Genomic DNA, 27,485 nt, shown 5'->3' with positions numbered 1-27,485 from the left:
TATGAATGCTGCTCAGAGTCACATGCAAGTTAATTTATATGGGCAGCTATATAAATTAAACAAACAAACAAATATTGCTGGTTGGCTAACTCGTCAAGTTCGAAGTCTGTCCTTTCCATTTTTAGCAGACATTTTTATAAATGACTAGACAACCCATGACCTGTTGGGTCATCATTTCAGAGATACTTCCTTACCTAAACAAAGAAACAAAATGACCAAGGGCAAAAAAGCAGTGGGAGTGGGAGTGACTCCCTCCCTCCCTTTCCACATATAATATAGTCTTGTATCATTTGCTCTCCCCTCATGATCCTCAGGAGAGCCCCAGTGAAGCCTCCTCCTCTTCAGCTGACCTGCCACTTTGCTGGGGGGAGGTGGAACAAAGGGAGCTGCGGACCATGAGGAAAACACCCCCGCTCCTCATTCTGGCATGTCCCCAAGGGCCCCCTCCCTTGAGGCAGGAAGAGGACTCACCTGTCAACCACTGGTGCCCCCCAGCCAGCCTTACCTCACCAGCAAGCATCCAAGTCACTCCCTCATCCTTCCCTCAACACCCACAGCCATTAAGAGATTAAATTTCTGCCTTGTTTCCAAGGCAGCCAATTGCCACTCATTCATCGGGCCTTGCTGTCAGCTGATTGGGTGCAGGGGACAGAGGGAGGTGGGAAAGAGGTTGGGGATACGCCCATGACAATCACATGACCTGGGCTGACCATGGTGGTGCAGCAGCACAGCAGTGCTGAAACAGACATACATTTCCCAAATTTCAATCCCATGGAAGTCATGGGTTTTGGATTTTGGACACTTCCTGTAAGTTAGGCCATTAGAGGTATCTTGGTTCAAAAATATTTGCCCTATGACACACCGTTTTGCCCAGTTGAAGGTTACAGACATGAGAGTTTTAGTAGTGTATATAGATGGTGTTTTATTTAAACACTACTAGTTAGTCCTTAAGTCCAATATGATTCCAATGGTTCATGAGGATCAACTTGGCATGGAAAAACATAAATGCTGGGCTAGAGGAAGTTTTATATTGGCCAAGCATTAATAGGGAGATTGCAAATGCAGCATATAGTTGCACTGTCTGTCAGATGTACCAGGCCAAAAATAAAAAGGAGCCAAGTAGATTGATGAGCATTGATTTGTCTAGGCTAGTGGGCAATGATTACTTAATACTTAATACTGGCGGGTTGGGATGATGATGATTACCTTGAGGGTTTGTTGGAAACAAACCACTCCACAATTTTCTGCCCCAGGAAGGCTCTTTCCTCTTGCCATAGGATTCCCTGTCCTGTCCACTAATGGCCTGCTTCTCTGACCATGTCTTTTTTTCCTTTGCTGAGCAATGTGGCTTCTCCCTTATAACATCAAGAATTCCATTGTGATCACAGCTCTAGTGTTTAACACCTTTGTAATCTGATGCTCGTGTCCGTATTTTAATTAGCACCACTTGGGTTATGTCAGCCCACACGGCAAGTGAAGTACATCTCTGCTCATATGACCTACAGGTCATTTTACAGCTATATAATCTGGGCCACTTGCAGCTTCTTCCCCCATTGGGGGCAGGAAGGGGAGAGAAAAGGTGACTATTAAGAAAGTGCCTTCAGAAACCCCTGTACAGGCCTGTGGGGAAACACGAAGTGCAATATCAGGGCTATAGAGGACCAGGAACAAAAAGACTCAGCTAATACTAATGAGGAACCCAAAGTCACCATGTATAGATCAACCAGAACACAGAAAGCTCCAGAGAGATAATTGAAAACTGATGATGCTCTACATAAAGGTTGGTTGGTTGATTGGTCATTTATTTATTTAGGCAGTTTGGCGTAGATGTTAAAGGCTAAAGGCATGGGGCTAGAAACCAGGAGGCTGAATTCAAGTCCCACCTTAGGCACGAAGCCAGCTGGGCGGCCTTGGGCCAGTCCCTCTCTCTTAGCCCTAGGAAGGAGGCCAGGGCAAACCACTTCCAAAAAACCTTGCCAAGAAAACTGCAGGGACTTGTTCCACCAGTCACCAGTCAAAGGTGTGTAGAGTATATGTATATGTGTATGTGCACGTGTATGCATATATATAGAGATAGAGATAGTTAAGTCAGCAACAATAAAAGAGTTGTTGGCCCCAGTCTCTCTCTTTTTCCTCAATGTAAGAACAGCACATGAACCAGGACTCTGCCACAATTTATAAGATTTTGCACAAAGGGAAGGACAAAATGTGACTTCTTTAATCTGTGTCTTTAAAGTTATTGAAATGAAACCTTTCCTCTTAGATTTCCGTCCCCATGATACATTTAACCATGGCGGTACAAACCTAATGCCTTCCAAGAGAACAACATATGTTGTTCCCCCCACTTGCATCTAACCATGGCGTATTCATGTGCTGGCAACATCTTGTTTTCTGCTATGCCCCTAGCAATATCCTTATGTTATCTCCAGCTCCAGCTCATGAGTGAGGTAGGGTTAAATTGTTCTTAGCTCTACCAATGTTTAATGTGTTAAAATTCTATTTTCTTGTTCCAATGCTATCCCAAGTCAGTCTCAAGTTGTATCAAATTTGGTAGGATTTATCACCCATTACTGTGAAGAGAAGTCAAAAGAATACTCTGATTTGAAATCGAGGCAATAGAGAGGGGATCAGAGTTGGCAACAGGAAATTCCATGCTGGCAGTTTTCTGCTGACTCAAGGCTGTGTGGATAGCATTTGATTCAGCAGTGGGGAATGTCCCTGAGTTGGTATTCTCCACTGAAAAGCAGCTGCCATTTTGGAGACAACATGTCACCGTTTTGAGCATTTATTAGCATGTCTTACAGTATAATTCAGTGTGTTTTAATTGGGCAAATGGTGGAATCCTATATACTATCTTCCTATTCCAAATTAGAAAGTTTGGAATCAATATGGTGCCTGAGATGATTTTTGCCTGCTACATCTTCTTTTCTTATCAGGATTTTCCAGACTGTAATTTATGCCAGCTGGTAGAAAGCACCATTCAGCAGCTGGGTTGGATCATACCCACGGAGCATCAAAATTTGGAGTGCAGACCACTACCAAGTGAAAAACCATGATTGCTGGTTGTGGTAAACTGGATCTAAGCAGAGGGACTGCAATTAAGAGAGGTGTTTATAAGTGGTTTAAATGATAAATATATGAATTTTGCTTAGCTAGAGCTCGTATCCAAAGGAGGCACATATGGGAGATTGCAGAATTACTTATACAGTGAGTGCTTTTTCACCTTTAAATCATCCCTTTGACATTTGTTCCTGAAGTTTCATCAGAACAGCTCATTGTGGAAGACCAATGTTACCTACAAATCACAATGTTAACTTATGCAGAATTTTTTTAAGTATTAAGAGGGAGCTTGTAAATCATAGATAATCTGGATGCCCCATTATTTGTTTGGAGAGTATTATCATTTTTTTCCAAATGAGTAACATTTTATTTTTGTTTTGAAGAATATTTTTATATAGGATAAGAAAATGGTAACTAAATATTTAAATATATATTCACAAATGTTTTTGTAAACTAGTAACAGCTTGTCTGATGCGGTATTAGCATGAGTGAAATTACTTCTGTAAGGTTATTGTCCTGTATCTATATGAGGAAGTAAATCCTACTGAATTTAGTTGAATTGACTTGTGAATTATCACACAGGTTTGCACCTTTAGCTTTGAAAGTGCAGACTTTTGGTCCACTTAAAGCACTTATCTCACATCTGGACATAGGTACAGGAGATACCTATACACTTCCTTGCTGCATTATTTAATATTGTTGGCACTGAAATCAAATCCTCAAGATGAGATGGATACATTATGGAAACATACCTCATGAAAAGTAAGGGGTGAAGTAAACGATGAAGTGGATGGAATTGTAAACATGCAAAAAACAAACAAATAGCCCCTTAAATGGGAAGAATTCAGGTCATTAATAATTCATTAATAATGCTGTTTCCAGTAGATTCAGGATACAGAGATAAGCCATGTTATGTAGCTTGTTTAATTTGGTCTACCGAAGTCCCAGGATGCCTTTTGAACTTGCATCTTCAGGCAGTTCTTGATTAGAAGGGAGGTGGAAAAATTGACCTTGTTGTGGGCTTTGCCCCCTTCTTTGGCCACTGACACACAAACTGGAGCTACGAGTGGACCTGCAAGATGGAGGTGCTTCAACCTGCTCCATATGTTTTCTTTTTCATCTGCATGGGAAATGCACAAGCGTGAGAAATAGGAATTGAAAGTAGTGGGTGGGTGGGTGGGGGGAAGCCACGCTTTCCTTCATGCCCTGATAGTTCTAACCTCCCTAAAGCCTCATTTTAGAAAGAGTGGGAAATAACAGCTGAGGTACTATCCCAAAGGCCATTCCCTACTAAGCTGAGGCCATCCTTAGTTTGCTGGATCATCATCTGACAGCATGGTTCATGCCAGAAGTGGCTGAGCTTGAGCTGTCAACATGTTCTTAGAAAACTACCTTCTGATCAGTTCATTCGGGGATGGACACTTGCTGATTGAAATGATCACTGTTAGTAGGAATCAGGTGAACCAAGAGCATTTTCTGTTTCTGCATCCCATATTGCTGGAGATAGGGGATTAAAAACATTACTGTATAGCCTCCTTAGCTACTTTCTTAAATATCTAGAACAGAGCAGTGGTTTAGCTCATCAGTCCAGTGAGTCTACTAAGAAAGACACTTACTGGTTGTGTATTGTCGAAGGCTTTCACGGCTGGAATACGATGGCTGGTGTGGGTCTTCCGGGCTATGTGGCTGTGTTCTGGAAGTTTTGTTTCCTACTGTCTCGCCAGCATCTGTGACCAGCATCTTCAGAGAGCAGGAGCACAGACAGGAGCAGTTCTCTCTGTGCCCAGAACTGCTCCTGTCTGTGCTCCTGCTCTCTGAAGATGCCGGTCACAGATGCTGGCGAAACATTAGGAAACAAAACTTCCAGAACACGGCCACATAGCCCTGGAAGACCCACACCAGCCAACTTACTGGTTGTGTTTGTATAATATGTGGAAGCAGAAACCTTAGGTCCCGAGGGTGAATGTCAACTTTTACACAAGGCTTCGGACTCACTGTGCTGTGGGAACTCAAAAAGATGCCATCTTGGATCCCTTTAACCCAAATTGCTGTAACCAACTTATAGTTTAAAAATAATGTATATTATCCTTACATATTTATCCACACTGATTGGTATTTTGAAATGTCAGAAGGAGGGCATATAGGTATTCCTTAAAATGCAAGAGTTTGTTAACTTTAGGCGTTGGATCTTATAATTTGTTAACTTTAGGATGTTCACTGAAGGAAATTTGCGTCCTATTTCCCTGATATAGCCCCTGAACTATGTGAAAACATTTGGAAGAGTTGAGAGATCCTCCTGAACAGGGATATAGGGAGCTACAAGTGAGCTAAGGAAGTTTCCTTCTATAAATTTCCTGAAGTTCACTTACTCAAGGACACAAACCATGCTCTCCCACTGGATTTCCTTATTTCAACCTTGCTGGTTTAATTCAATGAGACGGCCAGCAAAAACTGCTAGGGTTCCAATGATGCAAACCGTCATGAAGATGCCAAGGAGAAGATGATCAATCACCATGGCAACAAACTTCCATTCTTCTGCAGCCTGACGGTTAAAAAAGAAATATAAGAAAAAGAAATTAGAGTTATCATTAAGCCAAGAGTTATGTGAGCAGACTTTCTCTGTAAAACCTTTCTCCTTTTGGGTAACCAAAGACATGATGGTGCAGTGGAAGTCAATATCTGTGATGACCATGACATATGGAAGACTGGGACTTAGAATATAAGAGAAAGAAACAATAAAGAACTTGAAATAATAATAATAATAATAATAATAATAATAATAATAATAATAATAGCAATCCCAAAACACCTGGAGCACCACCTGAACACCATCAGCATTGACAAAATCACCATCAGTCAATTGCAAAAGGCAGCTTTACTTGAAGAGCTTACATCCTGCGATGATACCTTTAACACCATCTGCCTATCCCAGGTCCTTGGGAAGGACTCGATAGGTGGATAAAAATGCCAAATCCAGTCTAAACATCTGGCTGACTGTGCAACCAACCATTAATAATAATAATAATAATAACAAAAATAGATATGTGTAACTGAAACTAAGGGAAAAGATATAATAGAATGAATGTGGGCCGAATACAAAAGTGAGTGATCAGCATAAAAGAAATACATCCCTTTCTCGTATTGTTAAAATAATTTAACATACTTTGTTTTTTATGGTTAATTTCTCAACAATGATATACTGAGTGCTGACTATACAGTCTCTGCAATTTCTTTGTCCACTTACAGTACTGATATATTTTCTGTATCAACTGTTGTTGTTTTTTATGCTCAGGTGTTTTGGTCAAATAGAGAGAATGAGCAGGGATCACATTGCAAAACAAAGGTAAAATAAAACAATGTCTGGTTGTTATTGGAAAGCGCATTGCAAACATACAGTTCATCCTACAGAGCTGGCATGTGACATTACTATACAAACAGAATGATACGGGAAGGGCAAGATAAGATTTCTGCGTTCTAGGACATAATAACAGATTGCAATATTATTCATGCTGTAGGGCAATGCTTTCATCATGTTAAAGCTACTCAGTGGTGGAGGAGCCCTATTAATCCCAGAACATATTTACCTGCTATTACATCAAGCTGTTTGGTTTGCTTTCAAATGAATTTACTGTATTGAACAATTGTTAAATTTTTGGCCAGTGGAGGGAGCCAGATACTATGTAGTAACATTTGAGTAGGTGGACACTGAGACTTGGAGCTGGAAAGAGGAGACCAAAGTTTCTTGTGGCAACAACCTTTTAACCTTTGGCTGTTTGGGGAATAATAAACCGTGTCACCTGTCTGGCTCCCTGCCCCATCGAACTGTATAGTTTTATTTAGAGTCTTTTAATTGTAAATGGAAAGATAGCATGTTGCATAGCAAATCATCAAAATCAAATATCTTTTTTCTTTTTAATTTCTAAGATGCGTCTAGATTCTAGATTAGATTTCATAGGACTTACTGGAAGAATAAAAATAATGTGGGTGGCTAGAATCCAGTACTTTGGAAATATGCTCACCCCTCCAGGGGCCGGGGGAACCAAATGGCTTCTTGGTGGACTAGAGAAAAAGGGAGGGAAGAGCTGTAAATGGAGGCTTTCTAACTGGCCATCCCTTTCGCTGTGGCCATTGCAAGAGAGTGCCTGGGACATATTCTCCCAGTTCCAAGTAATCCTTTGCTGATGGAGCAGCACCAGCGCAGATCCCCATAACAGAGGATGCCAGGAAACCATCTGAAAGCCATACAGCATAAAGTCATCCAGAAGAAGGTTTGGGTTCTGGGTCCAAACTTTGCAGATATGCATACACATGCCTATCTACCCACCCTATTCCCCTTCAGGATAAGGTATATTGTGCAAAGTGCTGGAAAAAGAAAGCAATAACACACAAAGGGAAGAGTTAAGGAAAGAGAAAAGAGAATTTTAATTAAATCTGGTTTACCTTAACCCTATTTACTATAACTTCCATTCCTTTCTATTCTTGCAAATGATTCTTCCTTTCACCATGTCCATACACTGATTCTAGGAATGTGCAAAACTCACCAATTCAGGAACCCAACATTTTCAAGACCCCAGAACTTTCTGTTTCCCCCCTGAATCATGCTAAACCTACTTGTGGCCATGCAATTGGCACTTTACAAAAGTAAATTCTCCCAACTAAAAGCAGATTGTTCTGGATCAGTGAGCGCTATATGTTCCTAATTTAATTTAAACATTACATTTAAATTTAATTTAATGTAAACATTGGTCTTTGTTCTTAAAAATACACAGTGGCTTCTTTTTGAAGATCACAACTTTCTTGGTCTTCCCTGTCCTCTTGACATATTCACTTTTCTTTGTCTTGGGCACTAACATTTATAGGACTCAATTCCACTCTTCAACATATGCTCCTTCTACCATTCCCTCAGTTCCTTTTCATCCTGAATCATTTCATCACTTTCATTTTTAAGGCCACTCATTCTGCTGGAGGCTCCTAATTTAGCCTTTTTTCTGTGCTTCAAAAAACAATTTGGAATGAAACTGAAGTGATGGAATCCTGGAAGGAGTATTTTAATGATGTGTATAGGATGAATAGTAATATGTTGAATATGTTAAAAGCTTTTCCCCCTGTATTTCCAAAAACAATTTTATTCCCATCAAAACTGTTCTGTATTTCTTAATCTTAACCTTTCCTTGCTGTCTTGGACTGTATGCTTTGCAACTATTTTTCCCTATACATACATTATACATAATCTTCCTCTTGACCTCATTTTTGCAGCATTCTCTCATATTTATTTATTTTTTCTCATCCACAGCCTCTTTTACTTCATCATTCCATCAAACACCCTTTTTGATGTTTCCTATTAGCGTAATTCTGAACATTTCAATGGAACTTTGTACCATAATTCTTTTCACTCAGATTCAAGCAACTTCCATATCCTTAGGGAATATGGAATACATTTATGCTTAAACTACATATTCAAAACAGATATTTTAAAAGCAGATATGCCCCCAAAGTCATCATCCTCATACATCCTTGGGTCTGTGAATGGTCCAATCATTTTTTCTGTACTCTCTCATCTTGTTCCCATTCATCCATTCATGTCACTTAACATAATATTTTATTTCTTCTTTTCATTCACTGAGAAGATTGCACAAAATTTTTCAAAACTCATCTCTGCTTCTTCCATTATCATCATTCACCGGAGCATAACATGCAACTATCACCAGCTTATGGATTCCTTCTTTCATACATGCCCACAACTATCTAGATGACATCAATTCATACTTTCTGATGCAGGTTTTAACCCATTCATTTATACTATATGTATTTATCAACTCCATTGCACAAGACTTGACCTCCTTCATTCAGCTCTTTCTCTTTCTTTCTCTTAATTTCATAAATATAAAAGACTTTTTTTTTCTTCCCTTCATTTTCTTCATGTTCTTTACCATATAGTCCTTTCAAGCTGGAATTTTCCATATGCCATGGTTGACAACTGATGGGCTAGACTCATGAATATTTACCTACATCACCTATCAGGCACTAAATTCACATGAGAAGACTGAACAGTATTGGCTAGTTTGTGGTTCAGTCTGTTTTGAGGGCCTACATATTCCCAGAAGTGTCTGTCTATCTGCCTCTCTCTCTCTCTCCCCCCCCCTTTCTCTCTCTCTCACACACACACATATGAAAGTATTGATCCCAAAGGATTCACACTGGATTATTAATTCTTACATTGTTGGATTCTTGATCTGACTTCATTGACTCAGCAATGTATTTGATGCCTTCAATTGCACTTTTAACATCTGGATTTTTAGTAAGTGATGTCTGGAAATTCATAGCCACAGGTTCTTGTTTCCCTGAGATTTCAGATATATCTGTGTCTTCCGTAAAAATCCTGTTTTCCTGCTTATTTTTGGATGGGCGTTTCATTGTTGAGAAAAACATAACATTTGGAATTGTTTCAATAAATATCTGAAAAAAATAGATACTTATTTTAGAGAAGTTAAATGAAACTACCACATGCCACTTCTCTTAATCTCAGGAGAAAATAGATTACTATTTGACACTGGGATGCTCACTGGGGATCAAGGAAGCAACTAGAAGGGTATCAATAATTCAAGTTGCCCACTATTGTTTACTTGTATAAATAACTATTAAATGTTCAGCTATTGATTAGGATGTGACGTTAGAATTCCATGGACTTTTATCAATTACAGTGCAAATACTGGTTTTATTATTATTATTTTTGGCATATTGAGTGGTATGAGTGATGGAGGCTCAGTTGCTAAAGATGGCTTTCTTTCCTATTAATTTGGTACTTTTCTTTGGAAGTGAACAAGCACTTCTTTCAAGAAAAAGAAATACAATAATGTCAGATTAAATAGCAACGTGTTGTATTTTGTATGACATAGAAAATCAGCTGTCTGCCCTGCAAGCTTCTCTTTTAAAAATATATATTTTATTGTTTCAAATTAATTAAAATGGAAGAAGAAGAAATGCAAACAGTGTTAACAAAATAATATAACATTGAAACTATCTCCCAGCCCCCCAGAAGGAGATGGAATAGACCAAAAAAAAAAAAAAAAGGCCTGGGTTTTTGTCTAATATACAAAATAACTTCCAGAAATTTATCTTAATTGCTTGAAAGTCTTCTTCCTTGGCCTTTTACTTCAAATACTACTTAACACCAAGCCATTGCTACAAAATCTTTATAGATTAACCAGGTGTTTCTAAGAAGTAGCATCCTTCTACCTTTGCTTCCCTGGAGCAATTGGAACTAAGATGTATACAGTATATGGTCTAGTGGTTAATTCTCCAGGCTAGAAACCAGGAGACTGTGAGTTCTAGTCCTGCCTTAGGCACAAAAGCCAGCTTGGTGACTTTGGGCCAGTCACTCTCTCTCAGCCTCCAACATCAGGCTCAGGTGACAAGTTGGTCGGTCAATTCCTGTCACAACCAATGGATCAACATTTGGTTGATCTCAGAAAAACAACAACAACAACGGCTGGCACTTGCAGGAAAAACACTAGGAAGAAAAAAAGAGATAATATACAGCTATTTCCTATAGGTTCCATTGAGAGCTTATTTTATTGTTCCTTTCTTAAAGGTTTACATCACCTTATTTGTTTCATTAAATTCTATAGTTGGGTTATGTACAGAATGGAGATATGCTTCCTTTTATTTATACCAATCTCCTAGTCCTTGAGCTTGAAAAATGTAGGTCATCTCACCTTTCTCACCCACTGTGGCATAGTGTGGGTATTGGGTGAGCGATGGTGGATATTGATCACTATGACAGTAATGATGATAGAAGTTATGACAAGCACCATGGTGAACAACATGTATTTGCCAATCAAGGGAACAGCACTGGAAGTTGAAGGAATCAACTCCACAATGACGAGAAGAAACACAGTCAAAGAAAGTAGGACAGAGATGCTAAGAGTCATCTTCTCCCCTGTAGGAAATAGTAAATTAGGAAGAAATAGTAAATTGGAGAGATAAAATAAAATAAAGCAGAGAGAGATTTCTTAAGGGAGTGCAACTGGTGTTTCACGAGAACCCAGGTAAGAATTATAATATTAAATTTGGGGAGCTGCTGCAATATAGTGTATTCTAGAGTCATCCAACCATTTATGCGAATATAAAAGTAATAAGCTTTATATTGCCTCCACAACGGTTGGATGATGCTGTAAAATACTGTAAGTCACTAGTGGGGAAGCTGCCTAGGACCTGGGAAACCTACGTTCAAATTCCGGCTCAACCATGAAGCTTTCTGGGTGACTTTGGGATGGTGGCTCTGTGTTAGCCTAACGGGGATGTTGTGAGGGTAAAACTGGGGCTGGGATGCAGTGGGAGAACCATTTGAGCTTGTAAAAAGGAAAGGTGCACAGTGTAATACATGTCTAAATGTAAAATGCAGGCTTTTAAAAAATACAGAATTTTGGGGAAGGGGGTTATAATACTACAATATTCTGCTACAATACTAAGATGACATTCCTTCCTGTATCTATTTGTTGTTCTGTATTTTGTGAAGAAAACTATCTATATCCCTGGAATTAATGACTTCTGTAGAAGAAGGTTAACTTGTAGAGACACCACAACTCTGGATCTCCTTCCAAAAGGTGTCCCATACCAAAGTCAGTAACTTTGTTAGCTTAAAAGATGCACAGATCCTATTATTTCAACACATTTTAGAGCAGATTTGACAGATATGACAACAGCATTATTGTAATTAATACTGTAGGCTTATTAATAAGCGTGCTGCATTACTTTGTATTGTTCAGATGCATCACAAGTAATCTTTTAATAATCTCTACAATAACCAAATAATTGCAGTGATCATAGTGCGGTGTGAATAAGGTTCAACTGTGATTACTAAATTGCCAAAAAGTAGGGCTGCTAGGGGATTCTGCCTCACAGATCATACTCTTAACCAGAAACTAAGGCAGCAATTTTATATCAGCCTTCCCCCAATACATTATTTGTTTATATAGTTATTGAAAGCATGTATGCCTTGTTTCTAGAACAGTTAAAATTAAAATCAGACTGTTCATGTCCATAGGCTTAAAATTTAGAAAGGAAGGGAAAGACAGAGGAGTGAGACAAGAAAAATACTAGCTCTTAATACTTTAATATTTTACTTTATTTTATTATGTGTTTATCCATTCACGTAGGATTTTTAAAAATTGCTTTCTATTTTTTACTGTAAGCTACCCAGTTATTCTTGAGTCAGGTGACTTCTAAATCTCATAAAATAAAATAAAATTTAATGGCCAGATTAGATGGAAATGGCCTTCTTAGGGAGACTAAGATGATTTTCACCCACAGAAGAAATGGGCCTGTTGTTCTTCATCCAGTGATTGTGATGGCCTCTGTGACAGGGGATGAGGTGCCTGGCCAGCTGATAATAGCAGAGATGGCAGTTACTTGCTGTCTGCTTTAACCAGCATGGCCAATAGGCATTTGGGGTGCCACAATGCAGGGCGCCAACCTATTTCTGAGATCTATGCAGAGGATGGTGCTAGAAGCCCACAGCCTTAAGAGGAGCAGGCTAGTCTGACATGCTCAGCAACCAGATCCACACAAATAAGGCACAAAAATATTGGGATTTTCCCTTCCTTCCCCTATCCTCCCTTCTGATTTTGTAGCCTGTGTCCCAGGATGTCAAATCCTACATGCCTTTTAGCGACAAAGGTGAAGCTATTAATTTTAAAACAAATTTTCAAAATGCTTCCCAACATTATTCAAAGTGGGATTTTTTTTTTTTTTTTTAAAAAGAGAATAAACATTCATGCGCAGACAGATAAGCCCAAATGGCCTTGCTGGTGTACACAGGCAAACCATGTCTCTTTTGCTTTAAAACTTTTAAAGTTCCCCATTAAAGCAGAAGAATAACTAAGGGCAGTGAAAAGGCAGCAGATGGTTGCTTCTGCTGGTGAGTTGCAAGCTGATATACATCTGCACATACCTGAATCCGTGGGTAGATAAAATACTAATCCAGTCAAGAATGAGAAGAGAAGGCAAGGAATAATGACGCTGACAATGAAGTAGAGAGGCAAACGCAGCAGTACAAAATGATAGGTAACATCAAGATACGTTTTAGGGCAACATTTGTACTTCACCGCGTGCTTCCAACCTTGGTAATCTTTCATTGCCCATTCCCCACTCGGCATGTAGTTATTCAAGTCTGGATAGTTGGTTTCCTGAAAAGGCAAGTGCTTCCTTCTAATGAATGAAATAACTGTGTCTTGATTCCATCTGATATTCAATACTAAATACTGTAAACTGATATTTAGTGCTTAGCCTGAGTTTGACCTCCCTTGGAAGAACTTCATGGCAGGCTTAGGACATTTCTGTCATATTTATGTCTGTGTATAAATGGATAGGTTAAAGGCCCCTAGCTTTAAAAATTGGAGCAAATCGAGTCTACTTTTCCTTCCTTAGCTCTCAAGAAAGGCAGCCAGATGTTTTCTGTATGGATGTAAACAAATTTTAACATGAATTCTTCTGAGAGGGGATTTGGTGGTTTCAGGAATCCATGATGGAATTAAATTAGGGAAATTTAATTTAGGAAAGCCTAACCAGGGTTGTCCTTCTCCAAACCCAAACCAAACTCAATCCACACTCCATTAAAAAAGTATTTGGAAGGGGCTGGGTTTGCATATGCTTTTTTTAAAGAAGTGTATAAGATAGCTATGGGAGGTCATCTGGTTACACCAGGCAGTCCTTGAGAAGGGAAGAAGCCGTGCTTCAGAGAATTCAGACTCTACATAAAGGTGCCAAGCTTTTGAAGACTAAATAGTCCTTGCCAATCTTTTACATTTAAAAAAATAGTATGGCATAGGTCTCTTTGGGGTTCTTTTAAAATCCGAAAAAAACCTGCCAGATCAAAAAACTGCAGGAGAATGAAATTTAGGGATCTGCCCATCTGTAAGCTTATAGTATCTGGATTTGTTCTCTGTTTCTCAGCATTTTTCTACAGCTGCATTTTCTTTTCACACATAGATTATAACATCCTTATCTGGGAGAGGTGGAGTCTTCTTTTTGCTTTCTTTTAGGCATTTCCTAGCCATCAATTAAACATCAGGGAAGTGGTCTGAAATGGCTTTGCTCAAAATTTCAAACAGATAAGCTACATCCCCCCCCCCAGCCCCTCTACACAGTACTTAACTGAAGAAGGAAGGAAGGAAGGAGTCCCCCTATCTAAATAACTCCCTAGACATCTCAAATCATATGATTGTACCATGGCACTATGAAGCTAATGGCTGTCAGCCAGATCACTTCTGGTTAATAGCCCAGAATGGTTACCTAGGAATCTTTCTGTGTTTGAATGGAGGGCCTGGTTCAGCTTTTTGGGTTGAGGATCTTGGGTGAGGGGTACTAAGGATGCTTTTTGTTAATACCATCTTCTTACCATTGTGGCTGCTCATTCATTTGCTTTCATCTTTTGGGCCCAGTTCATGCCACAGCCTCAAAGGAGAAGGCAAGGCAACTTATCCTTCTCCTTCATATAGGACCATTGCACATTTCTTTGAGGAGGGCAGGCCAACAGGCAGCAACAGATGGCAACAGCACAGGCTGGAGATATGGGTTGGGAAAGGGCACCTGTTTGGGACATAGCAGATGCCTTAACCATACCCAAGTCTGATTTCCTTCCTTATTTGGATACAGCATGCAGCAAAGCTTGGAGACAATTGCATTCTTCTGAGCTAAAGAAAAGGTGGGTGTGTGAGGGGTGGGAATGTAGACAAGGGCATGGGGTGGGGTGGGGTGTGGAGCTGAAATTACAATGATTTCCTTTGTTGTGGATGACCTCTGGTGAGACTAGAATAGGGGGAGTGTGTCCTTCTTAGTGTTGCTTGATCTCTCAGTGACCTTCAATGCCATTTCCTTTGTTGTGGGGTGTAATGGGGTTTAACACTCTCTCCACTTCTATTTAACACCAACACAAGCCACTATTACCTGTCACAGGATCAAGTGTCATCAGTATGCAGATGATATTCATCTTTCCATCTTGACCCTGGGCCTGACAGATTATGTTTTTAAGATGGCATCCCAGAGCCTGGAGGAATAATAGGCTTAGACTCACTCCCAGCCAGCCAGGCTGGCTTTGGATTCAGAAGTCATCTGATTCCAAGGAGATTCTATCTTTAGTTCTGCACAGCGCTTCATTCCTCCATATTCAACTGGCTTGTGATCTGGGGGTCCTGTTTGATTCACAGTTCCTACTTGAGAAGCAGGTTACAGCTGTGGCTAGGAGGATCTATCTTGTGTATGTTTACAAACTCTCCTGGAGTAGGAGGCTCTCCATATAATCAATCATGACTTTTTTTGATTGATCAATTATGTGCCATCAAGTTGTTTTCGACTCCTAGCGACCACATAGATTTTCTCCATGAAATCATGACTTAGTCACATGGATTATTGCAACATGCTTTACATGGAGCTGGCCTTGAGGACCACTTGGATGCTACAGCTGGTCCAAAATGTAGCAGCTTGATTAGTTACAAGCATATCTCACTTTGCCCATATAACACCAGTATTTTGAGAGCTATACTGGCTCCCCACTGGATTCTGGGTGGAATTCAAGGTGGTGATTGTCGTCTTTAAAGTCCTATATGGCATAGGATCTGGGTAGCTTTGGACCTGCCTACTTCCAATTATATCTGCCTGTCCAGGGAGATCTGAAAGAATGGGCTCCTTCTATATTCCTTCTTTCAGGAAGGATCATCAACAGGGACCACTGCAGAGGTGGGCCTTCTCAGTTGCCATCCCCCTTCTGTGGAAGATCATTCCCTCAAATAGCCAAATGGCCCCAACCCACTGGAATTCAGGAAAGTCCTGAAAATCTACTGTTCCAAGAGACCTTGGAAGCTGAGAAGTTTTAATGGCGTTCTTCCCCTGTGTATAAATATAATATAGGTGTTATCATATTTTAGTTCTTGCTTTTTATTTTATTATTGTTACTGTTTTAACCTGATTTAGGGATGTCAGATATGTAGAGTCAAAAATGACCGGAAAAGCATATAAGCCCAGTAAAATAAAATAAATTGAATTCATATGTTAAATATAGAAATTTTAAAATAAAGCATATATACCAAACACAATCTCTCTTCCTCTTTCTCAGTTTCTCTTCCCAAGCCATTTAAACAAATGAAACAGCTTGTTTTAGACATCCAAATCAGATTCCAGATGTGTGGATATATTTCCTGCATCCAGTGGAGCTGGCTTTGTGTTTCTGGATCAGCAGCTCCCCTCCCTCAATACAACAATGCAAGGGCAGAAGCCATTAATGAGATTATTAGGATGGTACAATGATGAAAAAGAGATCCAAAAATAATGCAGCATACAAGTATGAGGATGGTTTCTACATAAGATTTTCACTTGCATATAATAATATGAAAATAACTAAATTTACCAGCTACCTAAGACAGCCAGTTTGGTCTAGTGGTTCAGGCACCAGGCTAGAAGCCAGGAGACCATGACTTCCAGTCCTGCCTTGGGCACAAAGCCAGCTGGGGGACCTTGGGCCACTCGCCCTCTCTCAGCCCTAGGAAGGAGCAGGCAAGGGCAAACCACAAGGGCAAAACCTTGCCAAGAAAACTGCAAGGACTAGCCCAGGCCGTCGCCAGGAGTCACGACTGACCCGAAGGATCACACACACACACACCCACACACACACACACACACACACACAAAATCAGCTACCTAACTAAAACCTACCGGGTAGATTTCAACCACACTGGCATCGTAAGTCCAAGTGCCCAGTTTCATACTGCAGTTTTGCTCATCAAAGGGGAAGTAGGTGACTATAATTTCACAATAGCTTTTGAAGATGGCTGGTGGCGTCCATGTGATGTGTCCTGTATAGTTCACAAGTACTTTGGTGAACTGCTCGATAGCAAAAATTCCATCTGCACTATAAAAGAAAAGATCAGAAATAATCATAGGAATAGCATATCAATTTAATCCACTGGCTACCCATTTTGTTGTACATACTGATGTTATCAGTGGCTTGAGAGAAAACAACATCCTGTATCTTCCTATGTTTGGTGTCTTTCTTTTAAAAGAATGTACTCTGCAAACTCCATTTTGTACGAAAATGGTTGCATTTTTAAAAATTAAAAAAGCTTGAGAATGTCCATATATCTAGGAGATAAATTTTTTATTTCACAATGCAGAATTAATTTTTTTTTTAATTTCTTTAAATTCATTTGAAAAGACTTGGTACTATCTTTTGCAGGCTAAAGTGAATGTTTATGATAGCTGACCAGGAATGATGAGTTTGAGTAAAATAGCACTTCTCCCCTTTTTCCTAGACACTCTTGTTTTAAGAATATGACAGGGAATATACAGAGTCTAGCTTCAACTAATCTGGCAGCAGTTTTTAACTCTATTATTGTTCTTTCACATTGTACTTCTTGTTTCCTGTGAAATCAATATTTTGCACATACTTTCAAACAAAATGGTAAAACCTCAAAGAATGCAAACTTACAGTCTTTTCTTTGGCCATGGTCAGAGACATGTAAAATTATGGTGGGGGGGGGGGAGTGGACAGTCAGGGCTTCCTGTTCCTGGAGTCCATTTGGGAGCCATATCAAGCCACAGCATGGCTGATGAGTGAACATGGCGTTCTTCCTATCAGCACTTCAGCCAGGAGCCTAAGCCTTGCATTGGGCTCCCCAGTGTTTGGGCAACACTGATGTAGAGTATTCATGGCCCTTCCTCTCAGAAGCCCCCCTCCCCTTCAACTTCCTGAATTTTTTTCTCTCTGGTTGTATGCGAGAGGCAGACCTTCAGATCACCAGATGGCAGCAAAGAGTTGGAGTTTTCTGCATCTCCTTGCTGCCATCTCACCATCTGCTGTCCAGAATACACCTCCTGTATTCTCTCTCCTTTCATTCCTTCATAAGCAGGAAGGAGGAGGAGAGGGAGAAGACGAAGGGAGCAGCCGGCACAACCCCGAGGAAGCCACCAGGGCCTCTGAGGGCTCCCCTTCAAGCACTTCCTACTGCAGCTGAGGCAGCAGCAATGGAGAAGGAGGTGGGAGCAGCAGCAGCAGCAGCAGCAGCAGCAGCAGCAGCAGCAGCGGGAGCTTCACCAGCTCCTGCTGGGGTCCCACATGTGAGCTGTTATATCACAGCTGCCAAAACTGGACAACTCCCAGACTTGACAGCAAGGAGATACGGATCTCCAACACTTTGCTCCCTCCTAGGGGTCATTCAAGTTTTTGCAGCCTGGTTCTGGTAGCCCTACCGTTTGCTGTCAAATTTGTTGAACGCACTGGGGCAAGGAGTGGGTCCTGAGGGCTCCCTGGGCCTGAAGATCCCAAGAGAGCTGCCTCTCCTTCTCCACCATTTTCTTGCCACTAGGAACAGCCATCTCTTTTTCAGTTGAAGCTTATTGTAACGTTTGCAGGGTACTTCCAGATGCAACGAATCAGGGAGAGTGGTCCCCTAAATGTGCCTTCGTTTTAGAGGTCACATTCACTCAGAAGCTGGGTTTACAGCTGTTTGTGTGGTCTGAATGCATCCATCTGCTCTCTCTTTATGGGATTGTGCCACAGAATTAACGTGTGGATCAACAACTCTACTTACTTGTTATACAAAACAAAATCTGGACGCCAGATATCCTCTGACGGAATGCGAATTTGCTTCACACCACCATAATCTGACGGATTCCATTTCAAATTTACATCTCTCCATTGCTAGGGAAAAAATGAGAATTTCAAAGAGCTTATAAAGTCTTACTATAAGTCTGATACAGAACAATTGTTTTATTCGTTAAACATAACTTGTAGAATGAAGAAAAACATTAATATGGCTATGCCTGGTTCAAGAATGTACAGTATACCACCTTTATTGTAAAATAACTCTTTATCACCCAACATATATACGTTGTGTTCTTATATATGAATTGTGTTCTTATTTCTTATTCTAAATTGAGTATGTTTTAATTTACATATAAATTAAATTAAATAACATTAACACTAATTAAATTTTTAAATATTATTTAAAATTTTAATTTAATTTAAAGTTTGAACATTTCCCACAACAAATAGATATTCAGAAAAAAATGCTGAAATCAGTTTTTGTTTTTTAAATTCCAGTTGTCAAACTGCACAGTGCCCCTGGTGTGACAAACTTTATAAAATCCTTTAATTGCTGATGTCTTTAGCTATAACCCACAAGAATGTTGCAAAGGAATTCAACCCCTTGGAAAAGGGAACTATAATCAAAAGCATTTCTTCAGCAGGGAACATGGCTGATCAAAATGGACCTTTGTGCATTGAATACAACGTGCTGGCTTATAAAACACAGAGTTTTATAAGTTTATGTTACCTGTTTCAGGCGCACATTGGTGGTTACTATTTGATTGACTTCATCCTTAAGAGAACAAAATGACAAGATTAACAGAAGACAACTTGTTTGCTCAGCAAAATGTTGCTGAGATTATCGATTAAAATCCTTTGCTATTTTCCCCTTCCTTGTTTTCCCTCCATGTACTGCCTTCCCACTGCCAAAATGCAGACTGTAAAAGCAAGAAGGTGGACTGATGGCATTTTAGAAATGAATTAGATCTCCCACCCAATTAGATCTCCTTAGCCAATTAGTGATAAGAGGCCATTCCTTGTTGGTCAAAGGATCTACTGATGAAATTTACATCTTTGAGGTCTTTGATTTGGGAGGTCGCATGTAGAACCTTGGAGCAGGCAGTGTTTGAGAGGCAGATTTTCCCCATGTGTGAGAGAAAAGAGGTGTAAAAGGAATTTGTCATCTTCCAGGGCAGTGCCACCTAGAAAACATCACTGTAATCCAATTGGACAGTATAAATTGGATTAAGGTAATATTTTATACACGGGGCTGCACCTAAAGATAACTTTGGAAGTTTTGATTAGGGCATCATTTAGGTACCAGAATTTAATTTACGTTGCCAGTTTGCTTGGTTCACATCACTTCAGTCTAAACAAAAAACAAACAAACAAAAAAGACTAGATTTGTTGCCTTCCAACGTCTGGATCCTATTCCAGATGCTAGAATTTATAAAAGTGAAGCATCGCTGGTACGGTCCAGATAGCCATTTGCCATGAAGACTTTAATCTGGATTCCTGCGCTGAACCAGGAGATTGGACCCAATGGCCTAAACAGCCCCTCCCAATTCTGTAACTCCAAATTATTATGATGTAATAATAATTATGCCTTCAAGGTCCAATATTTAAAAGAGCACCTCTACCCATGCCAGTCTGCCCAAGTCTGCATATCTTCTGCTGAGGCCTTCTTTCGTGTTTATTCCTGACTCCTGGGGATGACTTTTTTCTGACGAGGGCCACATTTCCTTGGGTGGAACCTGCAAGGCCCTCTTAACAGCTAGAAGTCAGGGCTGAAACAAGCTATCTGTGGTGATTAAAGAAGATGGCCTTGAAGGACAGAGGGAAGATCCACTACCAAGGGAATGATCAGAGAAACAGAACTTGATCCCAGGACAAGAAAGTAGTTTGAGAAAACACCTCAGACAGCCCTCGCACCCCACCCCCCAATTCTCATGAAGATAAAAGAGGGAGGAAGGGACGCACATTCAGATTTTTCAAGATTCTGTTATTACAGCTGCTCTAATAAAAGTAGCTTTAGGTCTACCTGGTGTCTGTTGCTTAGTCTGGTCTACCTGATAGGGCTGGCATTATCAGTGGGCCAGAGCCAACGGTAGATGACCAATCTATTGGGTATTCCCTCTTTCTCTGATAGCCTCTCTTGGATGTTTTGACTCCCTCCCTTCTCTTTCTCTCTTACATCCATGGGGCAGGGAAAGACTTTTGAAATGTCCCTGCCTGCCCACACTACGTAGTGTTCGCCCACAGCACCCACCTGCCCGCACTCTGTAGTGCCCGCCTGTAGCACCCACCTGCCTGCAGCTCTTGCCTGCCAGCCTGCTTGCCTGAATTCCTGCCTTTTCCCACAGTCCTTGCTTAATGACGGCAGTGATTGCCATTGCTAAGCAATGTGGTCACATGACATCGTGCTACTGCATCATTTAGCAATGGAAGTTCCAGTCCCAGTTGCCATCATAACCCAAGGACTACCTGTAGTTGCACATGGAAGTGAAGGTGTAAATTTAATTATGAAGGAAGGAGCTACAATGTATATCAGAAGGTATGATTTTATGTCATTGAGATTGTTGGAGGTGAGTATGAAAGTAGGAATTAATCAATTGGTGATAGTGACATTCACTGAATTGTGATAATGAAGGAAGCAAAGATGGGCTTGGAGGAAAACTGGGTTCCTTTCTGAATGAATGTGATCTGCAGGAAAAAATGTGTTCTGTTAGGCTAATAGTTCCCCCTACTAATAGCTGGGAGGGAACATGAGAAAAGAATACAGAAAAACGATCAGGCAATTCAGAGACCCAAGAATGAATGAGAATGGTGATGGCTATGTCAGGTTCATGAAGTACACAGGCACTTGCTTAGAGAAAAGTTCTGTTTGATTTGAATATATGTGTAGGCATGAGTCCATTTGTGTTTGCATATAGGAAAGAAGGCTCGAAATCTGTAAGCATGACCATTCATGCTTTTCAGGTTAGAAAAATATCTGCTCTGAATACAGTAGATGATCTATGCATAAGTCTATGCAGGTGTACACTTGGAAAAGGAATGAATTAAAAGGCACAATTAATATGACTGCTTATGGTGAAGCTTGAGAGATGATACAAGAGTAATGAGAGATTCTGAATATGGAATAGACCAGTTTGTGGTTATGTGAAGGATGGATTAAAATGGGCATGAAAAAATGGACCTTAAAGGAAAGGAAGTAAGTGAAAATAATTAGAGTGAAGGTAGAATGACTACAGGAAGTGGTAGTATGACTAAGAAAAACTTATTAGAAGATAATATCCCAATAGAATGAATGGAAAGTGAATGTAAAAAGAGAAGAACTACTGAGAATGAAGTAAAAGAACAATGCTACAAAATATTATAGAAATGTGTGCCGTTATGCTAATATTAAGTATGAAAAGTGGTGCTTGGTGGAAAAATGAAATAAAAGAGATTGTGGATGAACAAAATGCATACAAATAAATGATTGCTACAAAAAATCAAATGAGAGCATTATATAAAGCACATGGAAAGGAAAAAAATGTAGTCAAAAGATAGTAAAATTAAAAGAACCAGAGAAAATTCAGAGCAATTTTGATGGAAATAAAAAATTGTTTGAGAAATGGGTGAAAGTGACTAAACCTAGACCTTTTGGGACAGTGAGTGACAAAAGTGAGTAAACAATTTTGGATGAAACTGAATGTTGGAAGGAATATCTTGGGAATGGCAATGGTAGTGATATTTCAAAGTAGGATCAAAATAAATGTTGGTGTCCAGTAAGAACGTTAATGAAAAGAAAGCCATAAATACAGTGACAATGTTGAAAAATGGCAAGGTTGCAAGTTAAAAAATGGATTTAGTTTATGGAGTGGCTTTTTGACTTATTTAATGTGTGTGTGAAGACTGGAACCATACTTGACAACTGGAAGAATACCATTAGTGTTTCTTTTTACAGTAGGAAAGGTAACAAGAGTGAAAGCAAAAACTACAGGAGATTAATTTATTAAATGCATCTGGGAAGGTATTTAGCTAAATTTTGTTTCAAAGAATAAAAGAGGAGGCAATTAGAAAAAATTAGCAAGTACAATTTGTCTGTATGCCTGGCAGGAGGTATGCAGACCAGATTTTGGCTTTGTGGCAGAGTACAGAGAAATGAATGAATGTAAGAAAAGTTTATTCCATGCTTTTTAATTTAGAAAAAAAATCATGTTCAAAGACTTGAATTATGGAATGTTTTGTATGAATACGAACAATGAGTATAGTGGAAAGATTGAAAGGTGATATGTGGCGAATGGTGTTGCAAATTAAATTCAGATTTCTTTTTTCTTTTTTCTTTCTTCTGTCTTAATGTTACTGTCTTCCTTCTCATTCTTTTTTTGCAGTTTGCATAAAGCTGTGTAGCCCAAAAAGTAATATTATGATATATCCATGTACTTTTTATCCTTGCAAACCATCTTAACTTGTACCATTTCCTCATACACTGATTCATACATTGCCTGTTCTTTAAATTTCTCACCTTAAACTTAGATTTAAACATCCTCTCACCCATTCATTTTTTATTCTGCTTCATGCTCTTTTACCACAAATATTTCCTAAATACTCCATATTTGCTACATGAGACTCACTTTTATGTTTCTTCTGTCATACTGAACTCTTACTTCCATATAATATTTGGCAAAACATGCACATATATTCAACCAGTTTTGCTTCTTTAGAGATACATACATTATTCACAACAAACCACACATTCATACTACTTTTCCACCAGCATTTGCACATCTTAAAATTTCTCCACCCATTTTACCACCTTTAGTAAATGTTCTATCAAGATACACAAACTTATCGACTTGTTCTATTTTGTTGCTAGTTATATATAACTTATAACTATTCATTCCATCTTCCCTGCCAAATACAACTACCTTGATTTTCAGTACATTAATTTTCAGATCTATACTCTTCATTGTATTGTATAATTCACTGCAAACCATTTGGGTTCTCAGCCAACAGCGTGGCATTTTCTGCATACAGATACATCCAATCAATATGCCTCTAACAACAGTGCAAGCTTTCGGTATGCGTTTATTCATACATTCTTTTAACAGCCCCAGATGTATCCCAAATCCTCCTATTACTCCGTGCTCAACTTTGAAGCATTCTAAGGGTCAGTAGACAGTATGTACCTCCTAGCTGGTAGAACATGAACAATAGAATGTTAGCTTGCAAAATAGGCTCTAGATTCACAACCCTGGTTTACATAAAATAGCATAGAGCATGATTATGGATTTGGCTTGCACTTGTGCCATATTGGCCAAAATATGCCCCATCTGAGTGGTATGACATCCTCATTTAGCACCAGTATGACTACAGCTAGTGATCACATCTACTCTTCCTTTATCTTACTAAAAAAGTATTATCTAAAACATTCAACGGAGTGTTCAGCTAATTAAGAAGATTTGGATTAATTAAATTAACTGATTAATCCATTAAGCATCCTCAAAAGAATGTGGATGCCGCTAATAATGATAATGGAATCATTGACACTTTAACATACCACATTGATCAGCTGGATAAGGTGAAGTCCCACAGTGACTTCCACAGCATGAGAATGATTGCTTACTGGACGCACAGTTTTGCTGTAGTTCTGGAATAAATCATCAACCAGGCGGGTTTCATGACTGGAACCATGAACTCGAACAGCTGCGGGACAATATAATATAAAGCAACATTTGAAAACCAGTGACAAAATATTCTGAGAATTTGAGATGACTGCTGAGTGCTTGGAGTCTGAGGGAGAAGCCAGAGTAGCTGCTTGAAGTTGGTTAGATTTGCTGGTCAGCACTCTTTTGAGGACAATGGGTACACCTGGAAGTTTGAAAAGATGTCTTAAGCATTTTCACAAAAGGGCTGTCATGGAGAACATGGACAGTCGCAAAATACTAATTTATCCATTTATCTCCTAGGCTTTCCAAGATGATCTCTGCCATCTCTGCCGACTTACTCCAAGCTCTTTGTTGGATGGGTGGGCCTGCAGGAAAACCGAGAGAACAGCAGCCATTAGAACAGGGATCCCCAGACTGTGGGTCTCAACCACCCAAGGGGTCATGAGTAAAATTGAGGGGGGTTGCAAAAACGAGAGCCTATCAGATTAGTAGCCTTAAGGCTGTCCTCTCCACTTTCTTGTACAAGCAAGAGCTGGTCCATGGAGAACTTAAGATGAAGTCAGGAGAACAATTGACTGCAGAGGGATTTAATTTTCAATGGTTTTCATATGTACAGTTAAGAGAAAGATTTAATATAAAGCCAGTTGGATGTAGTGGTTAAGGTGTTGGCCTAGAAAGCAGGAGGCTGTGAGTTCTAGTCCCAGCTTAGGCATGAAAGCCGGCTGGGGGACTTTGGGCCAGTCCCTCTCTCTCAGCCCAACTCACCTCACAGGGTTGTTGTTGTGGGGAAAATAGGAGGAGGAAGGAGTACTAGGTATGTTCGCCGCCTTGAGTTACTCATAAAAATAATAAAGGTGGGATAAAAATCTAAAAAAAAAAGTAACAGGAATTGAACAATTTAAGATTTAATTCGAGACTGAACTATGTACAAATGATGAACATGTGATTGCTAAAATGTATAAACTTTTGTTGAATGGAAGAATGGAAGAATGGAAGAAGAACAAGTTAAAGGTGTATGATAAAATGGGCTAGGAACTTTGGTTATAATATGCAGATGGATCGGTGGGAAAGAATGTGGTTAAAAGGTTTAAAATTCACATTGTGTTAAAATTTAAGAGAGAAGTTTTACAAAATTATGTACTATTGGAATATGACACCAAAGAAATTATCTAGGATGTATAAAGGTACTTCTAGTCAACGCTGGAATTGTGAAAAACATGAAGGGACATTTTACCGTGTATGGTAGACTTGTGAAAAAGCAAAAACATATTGGATATAAATACATATGATGATACAAACAATTTTAAAGATTAATATTCAGATGAAACCAGAACTTTTTTCATTGGGACTTATGGATAGCCTATTAGAAAAGACTCACAGAATATTGATTTGATATATGGTAGCTGCGGCAAGACTATTATATGCAGAACAATGGAGAAATATTGAAACATCCACAATGGGGGATTGGATTGTGAAGATGGCAGAATTCACAGAAATGGCAAAATTGACCTCTTTCATCAGGGATAAAACAATAAGTACTTTTATAAAAGACTGGAAACCCTTTATGGACTTTTTGCTGAAAATGGAAAAAAATGAAATGGCGATTTCTGGTTTTGCTGATTAAAAACAGTTGAATATGGGATAGAGGAACTATTTAATGTAACCTTAGAGTGGGAGGAGGGATAATAAATGTATTTGTAACTGCTGTAAACAAGATCAGAAGTCACTTCTTTAATTATCTTTTTTCTTTTTCTACCTGTATTGTTTTTATCTGTTTTTTACTTCTGTAAAAATTTCTAGTAAAAATTATATTAAAAAAATACAAGCAAGAGCTGGTCTATTATTGTTTTATCTGATACATAGATTGACATTTAATTATTAAAAGTAAGAGATATAGTTATTCCTCCCCCCCCCCCATAACTCCAATGAAAAACTACTTTTATTCAGAGAGAGGTGGGTGTCACACTAGTTCATTTATAGTTTTAGGAGGTCATGGCACTCTGAGAGTTAGAGGAGAACTTTCAATGGAGTACAAAGAAAACGTTGGCTATCAGTTAAAAAAAGAAAGTAAATCTACAGTCTCCGTTGAGGAAATACTTTTATTAAGCTAAATGGGATGGAGGGTGTGAAAAAGTTTCCAAGATGTCTTCAAAAGGTAGGCAAGTTTAAAATTACAAATTGCATTGTTGGAATTATAACCTCTGGCTGCCAGAAGGCAGAATGAATGGATTGGTGCAGGCTAAAGGAGAGGGGCAGAGACAGGGAGAAGGCAAGCAAAGAGAACACTCTCTGATATAACCCTATATGAAGCCCTGCAATTTGGGATGTAATTAAGGCCCATATAAGGTAGACAAAGATGACATTCTCCTTTTTCCTTGTTGTTTATCTATCGGGTATGATTCCCTAAGAATATGACAAAGCTAGGGAAAATAAATGTTTACTTGTGTTCTTTCTCATGCCTATACATACAAACACATGCAGACACATGCACATACTTCCCTAGGAATTGTCTCTCTCTCTCTGCTCTTTCTGTAGGAGCTGCCACATCAGTGAAACTAGACTAAAATTATGCAACTGATTGAAATGATTTACCTGGTCCAAAGAGTAGGAAGATGAATAAACAGTGGATGTCCATCACTTTTCCTCTTGTATATCAACACTTGGGCATTCAGAGTGCTCAAGATCCAGGCTGAAATAAAGCTTTGCTTTTTCCAATAAGGGTGCTTGGAAATAGGACCACAGAGCTATTGTTTCACAACACCTGCTTCTGTGATGGGCAGCTGAAAGCCAGCATGCCAACTGGGAGGAGGTACAGTCTATTTTTGACAAGCCAACAGGAACAGTCTATTTTTGGTAAGCTTCGACTCAGAACACTTTTTGTCTGTTACACATTCCATGGTGTGTAAAAGCAAAAAAAAAAAGCTGTAGATTGTACTAGTACTCCTAGTGCATTTGCCTTCCTGTAAATGACATTAATTTCAGTAAGGTTTCCTTTTATACTGGCTTAGAATGTTAGCTTTGGAGTATCTTCTCAAGGCAGATGGCTTAATGAAAGATAAACAGCAAAGAATAATTGAGCAATTCAAATTGGACATTAAATGTGTGCAGAGAGACACAAATATACGTAGCATAGGGCAAATTTAAAATACTTAGATGCAGAGATTGGTTTCAGTGTGATTTACAAAACAGCTTCA

General features: G+C 39.3%; 1 protein-coding gene across 1 annotated transcript; it reads right to left on the bottom strand.

Annotated features, from left to right (window-relative positions):
- Nucleotides 1-3,903: 3,903 nt before the first annotated feature.
- CHRNA1 (cholinergic receptor nicotinic alpha 1 subunit) lies at nt 3,904-27,076 on the bottom strand. The gene is made up of 10 exons (XM_088135791.1): nt 26,884-27,076; nt 24,183-24,328; nt 19,386-19,430; nt 18,642-18,751; nt 16,768-16,963; nt 13,013-13,247; nt 10,776-10,999; nt 9,277-9,516; nt 5,430-5,602; nt 3,904-4,180 (listed from the first exon to the last, which is right to left on the bottom strand). The coding sequence occupies exons 1-9, from the start codon at nt 26,924-26,926 to the stop codon at nt 5,471-5,473; spliced, it is 1,371 nt and encodes a 456-aa protein (XP_087991917.1). The 5' UTR covers nt 26,927-27,076; the 3' UTR covers nt 3,904-4,180; nt 5,430-5,470.
- Nucleotides 27,077-27,485: the final 409 nt, after the last annotated feature.

Source organism: Python bivittatus, unplaced genomic scaffold (assembly GCF_059951505.1).
Source record: "Python bivittatus isolate LINGU-HERP-01145 unplaced genomic scaffold, Pbiv_v1 ctg000200_np1212, whole genome shotgun sequence".
NCBI lineage: Eukaryota > Metazoa > Chordata > Lepidosauria > Squamata > Pythonidae > Python > Python bivittatus.
The sequence above is the reverse complement of the archived record's forward strand: the minus strand, read 5'-3'. Positions and strand labels throughout refer to the sequence as shown.